General features: G+C 33.2%; 1 protein-coding gene across 3 annotated transcripts in view; it reads left to right on the forward strand.

Moving 5' to 3' along the window:
• The window catches only part of ARL13B (ADP ribosylation factor like GTPase 13B), a 72,182-nt gene extending 57,080 nt beyond the window's left edge, over positions 1 to 15,102 (forward strand). For all 3 annotated transcript variants that reach the window (XM_010357312.1, XM_010357311.2, XM_030939850.1), the window contains 5 exons: positions 1,954 to 2,062; positions 5,453 to 5,678; positions 8,696 to 8,812; positions 10,113 to 10,181; positions 13,011 to 15,102. In XM_010357312.1, coding sequence (XP_010355614.1) covers positions 1,954 to 2,062; positions 5,453 to 5,678; positions 8,696 to 8,812; positions 10,113 to 10,181; positions 13,011 to 13,087 — 598 coding nt within the window. In that variant the 3' untranslated portion in view covers positions 13,088 to 15,102. The remainder of the gene's footprint in view (positions 1 to 1,953; positions 2,063 to 5,452; positions 5,679 to 8,695; positions 8,813 to 10,112; positions 10,182 to 13,010) is intronic.
• The last annotated feature ends 3,263 nt before the right edge of the window (positions 15,103 to 18,365 follow it).

The following is an 18,365-nucleotide window of genomic DNA, read 5'->3' on the forward strand; positions in this document are numbered from 1 at the left end:
CTTATCCATGCCAGTTGTGGTCTGAGACCTCTCCTCTTGAGGAGACCTCTCCTGTTGAGCCAGTATTCCATAATTAAAAGTAAATTGACATTCGGAGATGGGTGATGAAAAACAACCTTTTTACTTCACTAAATCCAATCTAATTGGCTCAGATAGTCATTTGTAGTGTTTGAAAAACAGTAACACATGCCAAGTAAAAATAATATATTAATACTGTATTCCTGAATTTGCTTACTAATGAATAACATTGATAACAATGACTATCTTGTGAGAAAATTCATTCACAGAGTGGTCTCACATATATTACTTTATCTGACCCTTGAAACAGCTCTCTGAAGTGGTTATTTTTATTCACATTTGTGGGAAACCTAAGGCTCAAAGATCCAGGTCCAAAGTCACAGAAGTAGTAAATTGCAAATCTCCAAATCTTGGCTTCATAGGTTCATAATAAAAGGATATGTATTTCCATCTACAACACAGCTAGTAAATATTATGGTAATGAACATTTACATTGCTATACCGTACTTACAGTCCAGTTAAAAATCCACAATATTTATATTTTTTTTTTTTTTTTTTTTTTTTGGTTTTTGGCTGCTCATCTTTTTTTTTTTTTTGAGACGGAATTTTGCTTTTGTTGCCCAGGCTGGAGTGCAACAGCACAATCTCAGTCTACTGCAACCTCCATCTCCTGGGTTCAAGCGATTCTCTGGCCTCAGCCTCCTGAGTAATTGGGATAACAGGCATGTGCCACCACACCCAGCTAATTTTGTATTTTCAGTTGAGACAGGGTTTCACCATGTCAATTAGGCTGGTCTCAAACTCCTGACCTCGTGATCCACCCACCTCAGCCTCCCAAAGTGCTGGGATTACAGGCGTGAGCCATGGCGCCTGGCTAGCTGCTCATCTTAATAACATTACTCATCATATATGTAACAACATTAACTATAAATCACAGAGATAGTAAATGTTCAGTGGTAACTAATATGGAAATACTTATTTAATCTGAATGATACATACAGTAACTTATTTTTATAGCCACTCAACACTACTATGGAAGTTATCTAGTTCAAATATGATATACAACTTGATAAAATATTTTATATTACTACTCTGTCATATACTTCTATAGAATCAAACTATAGATATTCTAGTCTTTTATCCTTTTATACTAAACAAGAAACATGTTTATGCAGAAGTAAAAACATAGGTTGAGTTGAATGAATGTTTTCCTAGTTTTATAAAGAAGACTTGGCCCTTAAGAAAAGAGTTAATAAGAATAATTACTATTTGTTAACACCAGTAAAGAGGACAACATTGATTTTGGAGGGTAATTAATAAGTTGATCAGTAATACCCTTGGCACATGGAAGAATAATTGCACTGTTGATATTAAGAAGTCGGTCATAAGAAATGTCATTTTTAGGCCGGGCACGGTGACTCAAGCCTGTAATCCCAGCACTTTGGGAGGCCGAGACGGGCGGATCACGAGGTCAGGAGATCGAGACCATCCTGGCTAACACGGTGAAACCCCGTCTCTACTAAAAATACAAAAACTAGCTGGGCGAGGTGGCGGGCGCCTGTAGTCCCAGCTACTCGGGAGGCTGAGGCAGGAGAATGGCGTAAACCCGGGAGGCGGAGCTTGCAGTGAGCTGAGATCCGGCCACTGCACTCCAGTCCGGGCGACAGAGCGAGACTCCGCCTCAAAAAAAAAAAAAAAAAAAAAAAGAAATGTCATTTTTATCAGCATTTTAAAAAATTGAGGTGATTAGTCTTTACATAGTGGGGAAGAAGCCTCTTGCCTGCATAAGGATTTTTGAAATGCTCTCAGTAATTGAAAACCGTGTCTAGATATTTGAATTACTACATGTAATAGCCTTATACCTATTGCAGTTTTTTTAAACATGGTTCAGCCCTTTCTCAAAGGTAATTTCAATTATTTTTCCTCAAACAATAGAAAACAAAATGAACAAGAGCAGGCTGAACTCGATGGAACCGGTAGTCTGGCTGAATTGGACCCAGAACCAACGAATCCTTTCCAGCCAATAGCATCTGTAATCATTGAGGTATGAATGATGGCAAATGTAATTTTTGTATCTTAAGTTGTAAGTTGGAACTTGGAAAAGAAGATGGAAAGTTGGGAAAGGAGGCAGGGAAACAGAAGTGTTTCTTCAGAGAGATTATTTCTATAAGAAATTGGAGATGAGAGACTGATGAAAGGTTTACTGCTTTGTCTTACTCTTCAATTACCTTTGAATCTAGTGTAAAAGGGGGAATATGACTTCAGAATTAAATGACAATAAATAAAAGTTGACTGTAGCAATTATTGTAGTTGCTGTGTTGATAAATCTATTTTGTCATTTATTTCATATAGTAATAATATATTTACTCTTATTTACATTTTCTGTGTTTCTGTATTGCTGTACTGCCCATTTGTAATATTTATTTAGAATGCATTAGAGTACATAAACAATTCTCTGTTTTTCCAGGATACTTAAGGATGTTTGAAACTGCAATAAATTCTCCTATTTCTGAACATCATTTATTTCCATTTTAAATCAGAAATTTTACCAACATTAATTTGTAGATTTTAATTATGAAGAAGTTAAGGGGTTGTGTGTATGTGCGTACGTGTATCTGTGTCTTTGTTTTCATTTTCTGCTCGTGTCCAGAGTTTGCATTGGCTCTGCTTTTAAGGCTGGCAGCAGCCGTGCCTCTTCTGAGGCAGTGCTTCCTAAACCTTAGGCTGACGTCCTGGTCCTGCCTGTGTATTCCCCATTCCTCTTCCTCTGTCACTACCTCCTTCCACACAGGTGCTCATCTGGAAAGGTGGATGATTGTTTAAATTTCCTTGGGGCTGCTACTGAGGAGGGAGGCAGCTCCGCAGGTAAGAAGATGATTGGATAGTTTTGGTATTGCTTTATTTTGCAAAATAGTTGGTAATATGAGACATTTGTTTTTAAGTTGCTTGGATACCAGGAGGTTTAATTGTATTCAATCTTTCATTAACCTCATTGCATTCACCCTAAATATGTGCTTTTCTAATTATAGTAAGACCATCTTAATAGCATGAGCTATTGTTTTGTCTCCATTCTATCAGATATTATATTTGTCAAGTTTTGTTTTATGTTCTTTTAAAAATATTGAGAGAGGTCAAGTTGTGCTTTTTACTTTGAAACATCAATTATTCTCTGTGTATAATAAGGCTTGCTTTATAAAGAATGGCTAATTATTTTATAGTACCATGGGTATAAATTATGTAGAAGGCTCTAGTGCTTCTCCCAGCACCGTATTTTCCACAATGTATAGAAGTGAATAATAGTGGTGTACGACATAGTATATCACATACAGGAAGTTCCCAAATTAATAAGTGGCATGGGGAAAGTACACTTATGCTTTGAAACTATAATAATTTCAAGAAGATGGCCAGTAAAGAAATAAAAACAAATTAGCTATATATATATATATATATATATATATATATATATATATATATATATATTTTCTTTTGTTAAACATACCGATTTTCTTTTTTTCCCCACAAAACTTTTTTAGCATGTTTCTTGGTACAGAAGCACCTAACATTTTTTTGATTATTACCGCGGATAATTAAAATGGTGAGATATTGGAAGGTATTGGTTCTAGAAGAGATAGATCAATGGAACAAATAGTAATAAACCTAATTATGTATGAGCATTTTAGTACAAGATAAAGATAACATTTCAAATCTGAGAGAAAAGAATAATAGAACAACTTAACCATTTAGAAAAACGAAAATGATTGAATATTGTATACCCAGTTAAATTCCAAAAGTATCAAAAATTTAAGTATGTTTTAAAAAGTGAAAGTCTTCAAGTTACTAATAGATAATATAGTTAAGTCTTTATATGTGCTTGGAGGAGGAAAACATTTCAAAGCAGGACAATCAAGCCACAAATCATAAAGGAAAAAGGCAGATAGATCTTATATTACCCAATTTTAAAAGAGCTATTCTACAAAGTTAAAAAGCAAAAATGAAATAAACTCTAGTGAAAAATAGAATGCATAGTCTCATGAGGCTCTGTGACTAGTCCTAGTGACACATATGCACAAAATAACTCTTACAAATTACTATGAAAATAATGAGAATCTAATAGAAAAGTGGGCATTGGGTTACCAGTTTCCTAAAAAAAAACATTTAAAATGTCAATAAGTGGCTGGGCGTGGTGGCTCACGCCTGTAATCCCAGCACTTTGGGAGGCCGAGGTGGGTGGATCACGAGGTCAGGAGTTCAAGACCAGCCTGGCCAAGATGATGAAACCCCGTCTCTACTAAAAATACAAAAAATTAGCCAGATGTGGTGGCACGTGCCTGTAATCGCAGCTACTCCAGAGACTGAGGCAGAGAATTGCTTAAACCTGGAGGGGCGGAGTGAGCTGAGATCGCGCCACTGCACTCCAGCCCGGGCGACAGAGCAAGACTCCGTCTCAAAAAAAAAAGAAAAAAAAAGTCAATAATAGTTCATTTTTGCTAGCAATAAAAATTTTAGCTTAAACTCAAATGAAAATAACACTAAGATAAAAATATGTATTAATATGGCAGAGATGTAAAAGGTCAATCATGATATGTGGTATTGAATATGATGTAGAAAAAGATCACTGTCCCAACCCTTTGCCTGGGGTGTACATTGATTCAGTTTTTCTGAAGGGAAGTTTGTGACTATATGTGACATTTTAAAATTTGCCTACCCACTGACTCAATAGTTCTACTGTTAGCAATTTAATTAAAAAAAAAAAAAAATGAAAAAAAAGCTATTAGACTGATTCTATTTCTTAAAATAGTGAAAAATTGGAAATAAATTATTTGTTCATTGATACAGAATTGGTATACTATAAACATTCAACATAATAATATAATTGAAAATAATTGTAGCTAATATTTATGTAGCATTTACTATGTGTAAGGCACTGTTCTGAGCACTTCGTATATTCATTGGCATGGAAAGAAATGTATGTTCTTCAATAAAAACTTTCTTTTTTGTTTAAACAAATACATAATCTATATGTATTTGTAAATGTATATATAGATACATATAGATACATACATTTATGTATGTTTCTGGGTGATGTATGTCTGTACAGGATGTGTGTATGTACATGTGGGGGTTGGCAGAGAAAATCATCTCTTAGTGATTATATACTGAATAGATTATATACCGAATAATACAGATGAATAGTAGTCATCTCTAGTTTGTGGAATTACTGGTAATATTTGTTTTCTTTCGTAATACGTTCTGTGTTTACTGAAGGTTTGACATTTGGCATCTTTTAATGATGTATTCTTGAAATCATTTTTAAAATAGGAATCTCACAGTGTCCTTGAAGTTACAGAATGCTGTTAAGGTATTTGATTTCTCCCTTAAAACTATCTTAGATAAAACCATCATAGTAAAGATAATGTATTTTATTTTTTGTTAGAATGAAAGAAAACTTGAAAGAGAGAAAAAAAAGCAAAAAATGGAGAAAGACAGTGATGGCTGCCACCTGAAACATAAAATGGAGCATGAGCAAATAGAGACAGAAGGCCAGGTTAATGACAATGGCCAAAAAAATAATGAATTTGGACTAGTAGAAAATTATAAGGAGGCATTAACACAGCAGTTAGAGAATGAAGATGAGACAGACCGGCCATCGTTGGAATCAGGTAATCTAGTTATTTAAAGTAATTATCTTATGTATATATAAATAAAACTTACACTTCATCTCATTTTTTATGTTTGTTTTTATAAAAGAGTACTGCAATATTTTTCTGTCTTCAATGCCATATTTACCATGATTTTCTCAAGGTCTTTTATTATTCAGCCAGTTTGTTCCTAACATGTTTTACCATGATGACTTAAAATGTGGTCCTTTGTAACTTTTAAGGATTTCAGCAGAAAATTCCGTTTTTAATTTTATTTTTATAAATTTGGGATACAGCATAGCTCTCAAGAATTCTTGGAATAAATTTAACATCTTAAGTTTTTTTTGTTTGTTTTTTAAGGCTCATAAATGCTACATCAGCATCATTTCCTTTATTGACTGGCTATTGCTGTAGGTTGCAAACATAATCAGTAGAACATTTTAAAAATGTCTTGTCAAGTAGCCATTTTTCTCTTATTTTAATATAAAAAATCTTCAACTCATAATTGCTTTTCTTTTTCTAACTGGCTATGTTATATAACAGAACGTTCATGATTTTTGGTATGGTAGGGATATAGCCTGCATTTGGAATCAGACAACTTGGGATAGAATCTTGACTCTCTTATCTACTAGATATACGTTAAGTTATATAACATTCTTTAGTTTCTTCATCTCTGAAATGCAGATAAACATTGTCTTTATTCACAAGACTTTTAGGGTTACTTAGAAAATGACTCTACTCCTAGCAGTGTCAGCCACATGAGAGATGCCCTGTGATCGTTGCTTCCTTGACATTTTTAGTTATTAATATGGCTTCTTTATTTATAAGACATTTTTATAGTATCACCGGGCTTATGAAAATAAGATTTCAATTCCTGAGATACAGATTAGCTAACATGGATATTTTGCTGGATGAAAATATTAGATTTGAAAGTTATACTTTTTGTCAGTTGGGAAGTTAGGGCAGTCATATTTATACCCATATAACTGTCAGCCGAGTTAAAAAGGAAGTAGACCTATTACGGTGGTCTCTAAGTTTTTAAATAGTTCTCTTCTGCTTGTTAAAGAGCAAAGTAATTTTGGCAAATGATTTGAAAATATAGCACAGGGAGATCTCAGATAGTAAATCATGTAACTGTAATAATAACTAATATATTTTATACTTTAAAACATGCCTTTGGATGTGCTATATTATTCAACATAATATTTTGTTATTTAACATAGCAATCCCAGGGTTATAGTATTCCATTATATATATGAAGAAACCAGGGACTTGAAGAGGTTGAGTAACTTAAGATCATATATCCTGTCTGTGTAAGCTGAGACCCCAGTCCAGATCATCTGATCCACATCCTGTGCTTTTCCATGACCCTGAACTACTGCCTGCCCTAAAGTACCATTTGGTGGTTGTATTCTTCCACATCTTGTGAATCTATTCTTCCATTTGTTAGGCTTACCACTTTAATTGTACAAAGACCTATTTGTTTTTATATGAAGTGAAATGTTTCAAACAACACTAATTTATTTAGAATAATAATTTGTTTCTGTGATTGTATTTTTTGTTTTGTAGGCTTCACAGATAATGTATATATTTTATGTTACAGATAACTCCCATTTAGAAAGTACATTGCATGCACACACACACACACACACACACACATACACATGCACGCGCGGCAATTTTGAAATATTGCAGTTACATCAACTGGGCAGGGTGGCTTACACTCGTAATCCCAGCACTTTGGGAAGCCAAGGAGTGCACATCACTGGGTCAGGAGTTCAAAACCAGTCTGTGCAACATGGCAAAAGGCCGTTTCTACAAAAAAATACAAAAATTAGCGGGGTGTAGTGGCACATGCCTTCAATCCCAGCTACTCTGGAGCCTGAGATGCAAGAATCACTTGAACCTGGGAGGTGGAGGTTGCAGTGAGCCAAGATTGCACCACTGCACTCCAGCCTGAGTGGAGAGTGAGAAAAAAAAATTGCAGTAACACTGATGTTCTAAATTTAGTTAACTACTGTGTCATCCTAGTTTACCCTATTAAAATTTATACATTAACATAGATTTCCTTATAGTGTTTATATGTGTTTAAGTTACAATATGTAAATAATTTTTTTAAGAAAGAACACATTCAATTCTGCTAGTTCTAATGTGATTTTGGTTACATGTTTATATTGTATTGGGCCTACCTTCTTTAGGAGTTATTTAATTTATTTACTTATTTATTTTATTTATTTATTTTTTTTGAGATGGTGTCTAGTGTCTCACTCTGTCACCAAAGCTGGATGGCAGTGTCACAATCACGCTCACTGTAGCCTCGAACTCCAGGGCCCAAATGATTCTTCTGCCTTAGCCTCCTGAATACTTGGGACTACAGGCACATGAAAACAAAGCCATGCTTTTTATTTTTTCCCATAGAGATGCGGTCTCATTATGTTGCCCAGACCATTCTCTTGACTCCTGGGCTCTCGCATTCCTCCTACTTCAACCTCCCAAAGTGCTAGGATTACAGGTGTGAGCTGCCGTGCATAGCCTTGTAGGGGTTATTTTAAATAAGTAACATGTTTAGATTTGTTTAGGGCCTTTTATGTCACATTTCAAGGGATTATTTTTGGACTGTTTATACCTAGAATCATTCTACATATTCCACTGAAAAAAATCAAATATACTGAGTGACACAGTAATGAGTAGCTTATTTTCCCAGATTATTATGAATTTCATGGAAACTCCTGCAATTAGACAATTATATTTGTTTCATATGACGTTTCTTTTGTATTCTGAAAAACCTCTCAGAAATTCAATGTAGAATTTTGGCTCTTTGTATCGTATTCATTGGCCATTCATTCAATAAGCTATCACTTAAAAATATATTCTTAGTAAATGTAAGTACACGTTTGATTATTGTAACAGTTTCCAAAGTTGAATAGTCAAGATGTTTTTTGTTAATAATATCAATATTTTTGTTGTATTCTTTGTTTTCTATTATCAAAGTTCACTTTTTCATAAAGATACGAAGTTTCATGTTTATATTCTTGTAGCTAATGGTAGAAAGAAAACTAAGAAACTAAGAATGAAAAGGAACCACCGGGTAGAACCACTTAATATAGATGACTGTGCTTCTGAGAGTCCAACACCACCCCCACCCCCTCCTCCTGGTGAGTGAATTGATACTGATACTGAATTTAGAAATATTGCTTTAAACAATAGAGAGAAAAAAAAGAAAAAAGGAATCTTGTCATTTTTATTCTGCATATTCATTATCTTGTATATTTGTGAAGAAGAATCTTTTACTCTAATTTGGACAAAATTTGCTGACAAAAATGTCCATTGCTTTTTTGAATAAAAAAAGTTTTATGAAGAAAAAAATAAGTACAAACTAGTAAGAATATTGTACCCAGTATTTCCTAGAATATGTTCAAGTTCTGTTTGAAATATCAGTACCTACATGCTAATTTAAGTTTCATGATGGATGGCTAACATGAGCTTTTAAAACATTGGACTGGCTCGGCGCGGTGGCTCACGCCTGTAATCCCAGCACTTTGTAAGGCCGAGGCGGGCTTATCACCAGGTCAAGAGTTCGAGATCAGCCTGGCCAACATGGTGAAACTCCGTCTCTACTAAAGATACAAAAAAAAAAAAAAAAAAAAATTAGCTGGGTGTAGTAGCATGTGCCTATAATCCCAGCTACTCAGGAGGCTGGGGCAGGAGAATCACTTGAACCTGGGACGCGGAAGTTGCAGTGAGCCAAGATCATGCCATTGCACTCCAGCCTGGGTGACAGGGTGAGACTCCATCTCGGAAAAAAATAAAAATAAAAAATTGGACCTTTCATCCTGAAACTTAACATTTGAAACCAAGATGTATTAATTTTTTCTAATATATTTTGAATATATGTACCCATGTCCTAAGTTGTTACGAGGATTAAATGGAGTAATGCATATAAAACACTAGGACTTAACTTGCACAATAATTGTGAGTAACTTTTCAGCACTAAGCTTAGTACCTCACCTACTATAGGTGGTCAATAAATATGTAATGACTAGATAAATATGTGTATAGTGCCCTTATATCCCTGCTGCAAGGCTTTAGAAATTATTTGGTAACATTTTAAGAATCTCTTGTCGACTCATTTCCAGTATTCAATTTATTAAGAAAATATTTAGTTTCTGCCTAGAGTTAGAATGATATCATGAGTTTGTTTTTGATAGTGGTGAAGGTGCTTTTATTTTTTATTAAAAGTTATTGAAAAGTTAAAGCAGATGTTAGCAGCCTATAATTACATTTTAAAATATAGAAGCCATTTAAAATGGGTTTCTGGCTTTCCATACTGTCATTCAATATATTTGATTTGACATTGAATGTTACATATGCTTCCTTTCCAGGGAGGGATCCTCTCAACAGACCTAAAGAAGCCTTGTTTAACAGTGTTTTTAAAATGTTTTTCTTTTTCTTTAGTTGGCTGGGGAACCCCTAAAGTCACTAGACTTCCAAAACTTGAGCCTCTTGGTGAAACACGTCATAATGGTAATGCAAAAGGATTGGTTTTCAGATATCATCTGTACATGTTACATTAACTTTTCTTTAACCTTATAACTTCAACAAACTTATGTTTTAGTTTTGGAAGCCTGTCAAATCCACAGCCATCCTTTTTCATTATACTTTTTTTTCATTTTATTTAATTTTTTATTCTTAAGTGTGCTTTACATCTATATCATTTGATTTGGTGTTTACCTTAGAATACAGAGGTAAAAAGAATCATAGCTTGTGTTTATTATCCATGATGTATTTATACAAGGAGTTATAAAAAGGAAAGGTTTTAAAATAATTTAACTATGAGACCTTACAATTGTAACTTAAATGTTAAGAAGCTGTAGTTTTCTGTATATGCTCAATATACTCGATGATAATGCCACATATTTTTTTCTCTCTACTCCTAATAAGACAACCAGCGCTGAATATTAAAGTGAAGATCAACACAGTTTATAAAATCAGAGATCAAATCAGTAAACCTAATAAAGTTCGACTAAGTAGAAAGAAAGTTACTAACATTTTTGTTGAATTAAGAGAACAATTTTCTTTGAATATAACTAACATATGCTATAGTCTAGGTAGTTTATGGCATTAGAATTCTAGGATGCAAAAACTAGAGGAAGGATGTTTAGGAGAAGTAGAGAACTGCCTTATAAAACAGGGAGAAGTTCTGATTACAGACCATCATCTAGGTCTCTTCAGTAAAATATTTATAGAATGCAGAAGAATTATAGATAATTGTAGCTCAATAAACTTGTTTGTTAAGAACATCAAATTTGTTTTTTGATGGCTCTGTGTTTACCTAGTCTAGAACTTGGTTTCACTTACTAGGAAAAAACTCAGAAGTTTAATCTTTAGAAAAGCATTACCATATAATTTGAAATTATTTCAAACCAGTTTAAATATTTTTTATTTAAAAAGTACATAAATATAAATATGCTATTTGCTTTTTCCCCCAGAATTCTATTTAGGTCAATAATGAAATATTTCTTGATAATCGTTAGTGAAAATTCATGATTTTTTTTTTCTTTAAAGACAGAAAAGTTTGTCCTTAGACTGTAGTAGAATTAGTGAAATGGTATTTTCAGTGAACTCTCATATCTCTGTTTAGTTTACTGACTTTACATCATGATGTTTATATTGACTACAGAAGATTTATTTCTTTTTTATTATAAAACTCTTACTGAACTCACATACATCAGATACATTGTCAATGTAAATATTCACTATGTTGTCAGAAAACTAGGTAATGTTAGTGTGTATATTTATATGTACATACATATACATATGAAGAAACAATATCAATTTTTCATATGACATATTTTTTCTGTTATTGAACTCATTTAACATACAAGTATTTTGTTGTTTGTTAAACATACATATACATATGAAGAAACAATATCAATTTTTCATACGACATATTTTTTCTGTTATTGAACTCATTTAACATACAAGTATTTTGTTGTTTGCACCAACATGGCACAAGTATACATATGTAACAAACCTGCACGTTATGCACATGTACCCTAGAACTTAAAAGTATAATATAAATAAATAAATAAATAAATAAATAGGTAATCACAAGATGAATAAGATGTACATTCTGCCTTTGTGAGGATCCTACTGTATAGAGAGGATAATTCTTCAGCTTACTGTAGAATATATGACAATGAGTTCTATGGTGTACAGTTGGAGTACTATGCACAGTAGGAGTACTGTGTGCATGGGCAGTTAGGGGAAGTGGCATTATAATGAGGTCTTCAAAGAATGAGAAGAGTCAGTAATCAGAAGAAACAGACTATTTCAAGGTGGAGAGGCAGGAAAGAATATTGTTTAGTTGGAGAATAACATGAAGTTGCCAGTGACAGGGGATTAGGTTTATGTGCATTGAGTGGGTAAGAAAGAGAAAATATGAAATTACAGAGTGTTGAAAGTGGAGTTATGGCTTAGGGCCAGATTGTGAAGGCTTCATATATATGGTAAGATGTCTGAACTTGCTATAACTTTTCAAGAAATGCTTTTATTTTTAAAAGGGAAAATGCTATTATCAGATTTGGTGCTTCAGAAGGTATTTTTTGTTGCAGTGTAAAGTACAAACTTGATAGTGGCTATATTTGGGGTAAGAATCCAAATTTGGGGGCTATTGCAGTAGTCAAAGTAAGAAGTAAGGAATGGAAATTGGATTGGAGAGTAAAACATAAGCAAGGAATGTTTTTTTTTTTTTTTTTTTTTTTTTTTTTGAGACGGAGTCTTGCTCTGCCGCCCAGGCTGGAGTGCAGTGGCCGGCTCTCAGCTCACTGCAAGCTCCGCCTCCCGGGTTCACGCCATTCTCCTGTCTCAGCCTCCCGAGTAGCTGGGACTACAGGCGCCCGCCTCGTCGCCCGGCTAGTTTTTTGTATTTTTTAGTAGAGACGGGGTTTCATCGTATTAACCAGGATGGTCTCGATCTCCTGACCTCATGATCCGCCCGTCTCGGCCTCCCAAAGTGCTGGGATTACAGGCTTGAGCCACCGCGCCCGGCCAGCAAGGAATGTTTTAACCATTATAATAAATAGTATATGATTAATTCATGTGTGGATTGAAAGCAAAAGGAATAGAGTATAATTTGGCTCAACAGGATGGAACGTTGGTACCGTCTCTTAAGATTTAAAATGCCTGAGAGAAAAGGAAGTCTGCTTTAGAGAGGCATGTCAAGATTCTGTAGGCTTATCTCTTTGGAAATGTCTAAAATGTCTAAATGTCTAAGAAATAATGAACTCTGTCAAAAATCTTGATTTACCATAACTGTTTTGTGCATTTGGTTTTTTTTTTTTCTTTTCTTAGATTTCTATGGGAAGCCGCTGCCTCCCTTGGCTGTGCCACAGGGACCTAATGGTGATGCTCATGATGTGATCTCATAAACAAGACGTATGGAGGAGTTATCTTAATATCAGCAAGGTGAAGTGGGACATTCTTCTTTCTCAGAAGAAGAAACATGTTGTATATTGATGACTGGGGCAAGATAACCATAACGATTTTAGTGAGAAGATTAATACTCAAGGACCTGACTCGATAATTACTTATTTGTGTTCTTCATGGTTAAAAAATAAAGGAAGCACAATGACCAGTACATAAAATCAGCATTTGGACCAAATTAGCAAGATTTACTGTTGACTCTGGTTTATACATCCCCACTCATGAGGATACTTCTGAAGGAAAACTTTAGAAAAAGAGCCAGTGGACTCAGCACTTTCTTTACTATTTGTTCAATGTCCTGTATTTCTAGATATTAAGTATCTTTTGTAAGATACATGCACATAGAAGGGGGACTTCTAGGAATTTATAACCAAAATTTTAAAACTATTTTTATATTTTTTTAAATCTTTAAAAATTTTAATTACTATGATATTGATTATACACCTTTTTTTATAGATGATTTGTTTAAATTGTGTCTGGAAAATAGAGTTGATTTACTTTCAGACATGAACTATACAAACAGGATATATTTATATGGCTTGAGGTATGTTTTGTAATAGCATTGTTCTTTAAATGTAAGTCATAATCTGACCTAATTTAAAAATAATATATTTTTGAAATAGATTCTCAGATCTTTATTCTACTAATTATATGATTTGAAAACAGTACTCAGTGAGAGAGACTGGAAATACCTTTTGTACCTAAATGTTTTTGAAATTAATCAAAATATATTCTGTGAGATACTATTAAAAGTCTCAGTAAAGTCCTATTTTAAAGGTTAGACACTTTCAGAGATCAAGGTGCTCCCTATACTCCCTTGTTCCATCAGAAGCTGCAGTAACTCTTTTAGGTGATTCTAATTCTTTCATGCCTTGAAATTAAACTATGAAATTAAAGGCAGAAAGACTGGAAAACCTACTGCAGGTCCAGAGACTTCTGTTTTACAACTGGGAAACAGCTTGTGTACTGAAGTAATGAGAAGAAAAATGTTGGCCCAAAATTACTTTTATGAATAAATAATTCCAAAATAATTTCTTAATTTAAGATGATAGCAATTCTCTTGCACTTAAGAATGGCATCCATAAGATTCTGTATTTGGCATTTAGACAAACTTCTAGATGTGTATTTTGAATAACAGATTCATAATATTACATTTAATTGAAAATAAACCTTTGTATCCCAGTGCAAATAGTATAAACAGAATAATTTTTATATTACCTTGTTAAGATTGGTGCTTTTGGTAACTTGTACTGACACAACAGACATACACTAGTATCTGATAATAACATTAAGTACATTTTATGTCATTGAATATATTTACTTTAAAAATTTTATGTTAGAACATGAGATTTTATACACATTTTTTAACCCACTGAACTTTAATAATCAGGTCACCTGTACTCCAGTCAGCATTGTGTATATTCTTGGAGTTTGTACATGGGACTTAACAAGCACACTGAGTGAGTTAAAAGCATTTGCCTTCAGATCTAAAATTCATAACAACCTGAATTTGAGAGGTGACTGAAATGTGATGAAAAGCAATACGAAAAGACAGAATGTAAATTTTGAAAAGGATTTTAAAGGGAAAATGGCACAGCTTTTTGTAACATTTACTCAATTTTAAAACTAAACTCGTACTTTTGCCATCTTTTTAATATTTATCTTGGGAGTATATGTGTTTTTAAACTTTTTGTTTTCTATCTGTGTTTACTATAGTGTAGCTACTGACTTCATTTAATAAAAATAAATGATTTTGAAATGAAATATATAGAATTCACGTTTTATATAGCTCTCTCAAAAAATTAACTTTTATTCCTTAAGCGTTTTAAAAACATTTTAAAATATGTTTTGTAAATCCAGGTGTATTTTAACAATTAAATGCCTATTTTGTTATATGTTATACTTTTATTCTTAATTCTGAATTTTGACATTTTCACACAATAAAAATAATTTATGTCAACATTCTGTTTCTCTTTTCATTTGGTAGATTTAAATCATTTCCTTTGGGTAATAAAATAGGTAAAGATTTTTAAATATTGAAAAACAGTTTAAATCAGTAGATTAAAATAATGCATTTTTTTGTTACTTTACACACAAAACTTTTTTCTCTCTGCAAGGTTTTATGTATGTGGGAAAGAAAGTTGTGATTTTAAGTGCAGCTACAAATAGCATTTCACCATACGATGTTAGACGATTTGATGTCTGTCTTGTGTTACAGCTGTTGGTCAACAGATATGTTTTTATTTATTTAAAAGATACTCTTATGTGCCTTTATGTGTAAAATGCATATTTTATAGTATACATGATATTATATGTAACTGACTTCAAATATAAAACTATGCATAGAAACAACACTAGAAAGAAATGTAGTTTGGTTTATTTTTGTATTGAGGGAGGCAAATTTATAATATTTAAAATTATTTCAGTACTATGTTTTCTGCAAGTTTAAAATTAAGTGCTTTTATAAATGCCAGACAAAGACTAGAATTCCCTTAATATGTATAACCTGTGAACAGCCTGGAACAGCTCACTTATAGAATACAACGAAAGAAATCAAGTGCTTCTAGGCAGCAAAAGCTATTCACAAACTAAATTGTTTATACAGATAAAACTGTAGCTTATAAACTTTATCATCCTTGGCTTTACTTAGTACATTTTTTTTGCTAAGTGGAATATGCTTTGCAACTGAGATTCTGCTAATAATGGTTTATTAGTTTATCAGGAAATATATTCCAACTGATCCAAAGAACAAATTCAAGTATTTTAAAATTTTCAATTAAGTATGGCATAGGTTATCAAAATAGCAATAATCCTTTATCTTTACAGAAACAGAATAATAGATACCTGTTTTTGGAGGGGGGAAGAAAAGAAAGCCAGAAATGAACTTCCTTTAATGAAAGAGATCAGCTTATAATTAAATGGAAAATAGGAAAAAAGTTCATTTGTGTATTGAGGGCATAAGTTGTAAGTTCCTTCTCTGTGCAGATGAGGAAACCATTTACAACCTAGGTAAGTGGTTTGGATAAGTGGTTTCCAAATTTTTATTATATCTTCTATCAGAAAACATTGTTAATACACACTGATGTTTCTGTTATTGTGTTAGTTTGCTAGGGTGGCCATAACAAAGTATCACAGACAGGTTGCTTAAACAACAGAAATTTATTTTCTCAGTTCTGGGGCCTGGTAGTCTGAGAGCAAGTTGGTGGGTTTGCTTTCTCCTGAGGCCCCCTCCTTGCCTGAGAGATAGACACTGTCTTGTGTCCCCACATGGCCTTTTTTCTCCACTGCCCACCCACCCCTGGTGTCTCTGTGTGTTCGGTGTTCGATTTCCTTCTTTTTATGACTTCTTCTAACTTAACTTTTTAAAGGCCCGTCTTCAAATATAGTCACATTCTGAGGTTAAGGGGTTAAGGCATCAACATGAATTTTGGGGGGACAAATTTCAGCCCATAACAGTTAATATGCTTGTTCTACTGCACTATGTACATTTTAAATACACGTCCCTAAAAAAAGAAATTTTAAAAGACTACATAAAGCTTAATAAAAATAAAAGTCATTATATTTACTTCCTAGACACAGTGGATTGTCTGCTGGAGTTTGTACAGACCACATTGGAACCCAGAATTTTAGTAAAATGAGAATCTCACCTGATCTTTAAGCCTAAGATTGCCTGTAACAATGCTGTGTTCTGTAGCATTGATCACAGGTTTCCTGTTGTGTTTTTCTGCCATATATTTTAAGGAGCTGAGGCCTCTCTTGATGTTATATTGTATTACTACAAAGCCTGTCCTTTTTGACAACATAAACTTCTATATGAACATGAAGGGTTTTGACACATTTTATATAAATATGAAAATTCATAAAACATAGTTTAGGAGTTATTCCATAAATTACTCTGAAATACTTCTTAGATCAACTGACCTTACAGTAAAATTGCTTAGGTATGTAAAAATTTGTTTCCTGCCTAGAGGTACATCCTTACTAAGCTGCTTGGTTCTTTAACACTAACATTAAAAAAAGCACAAAAAACAAACTAATGTGACTTATGGTATTTGTGCCAGCTCAATGTCTTACGTCTGCAGTGGTTTAATGCAAGTTTGCTGCTAACAGTTTTTATTCCTAAAACTCAATGTAGAATTGTTTGTTCTTTGGTAGCTATTTGGGGTGGGGGTGGGGAGTCAAATCCATTAACATTCTCATGATACACATCTATTGATTCTAGATAGATTAAGAGGTTAAACATAAAAGATCAAACTATGAAGAGGTAAGGGGAGAAACAAGTGGCTTCACTCTGGGAAAAAAATGTATAAGCCTGAAAGCAGTGGAATCAATAAACTCAATTTACAGTGCACACACAAAAAATTTTAAATACCTTCACACTTAAAGTCAAATGGTTGTAAGAAAAATTGGGAAAGTATTTTAACATCTGACATGGTTATCTCAAATATAAATAAGATGATACTAAGATACCTATAGATAAGTGGACATGAGTGGTAATCTAAGAAAGAAATAACTGGTAAGTTTTGAAAAGCCTACCCAAACTAAGGGCATAATTAGGCATTATAAGGAGATTATTAGAGATTCAGACAAAATTCATAAGCAAAATTGCTTATTTAAAATCAGAAAATATAAAGATGCTGAGTCCCAAAAATATGTGGTAAAATTAATATGACCTCTTTCCAAGTGTAACACATTGCCTTTCTCTAACAGAAATAAAGTATATGATTCTTACTACATTCTTAAAATTCTTTTTTTAATGAATGAGTATAACTTTTAAGATATAATTATTTTTATTAAAGAAATATATGAAAAATGGTTAAGTAAAATCAAATGGCACCAAAAGTCTTACAGTGAAAACAGCAGTCCTGCCACTTGTTCTTTCCAGAGGCAAGCACTTTTCATTCTCTTAGTTTTTCCTTCTGGTAGTTACCTTCATGGGTTTTAAAAAATTATTATTTTTTTTAGTTTTTCAAGTGAATGCATATATTCATACATATAATTTTAAAAAGCCTCTTCAGTTTATAATGCATCCTAACAGTCCCCTGCCCCATCCCTCCTAATTCTCCAGAGCAATGACTTCTAACTCTTCCAGCAACGTTCTATTTTTTCTTCACATAACTACTTAGTCATTTCTTGATTATGTTATACATTAGTGATTTCTTGATATGACAGATGAGGATTTAGCTCTTACACCATCACTATCTTCACTTTTCCTCTCATATT

Source organism: Rhinopithecus roxellana, chromosome 1 (genome assembly GCF_007565055.1).
Source record: "Rhinopithecus roxellana isolate Shanxi Qingling chromosome 1, ASM756505v1, whole genome shotgun sequence".
Taxonomy (NCBI): Eukaryota; Metazoa; Chordata; class Mammalia; order Primates; family Cercopithecidae; genus Rhinopithecus; species Rhinopithecus roxellana.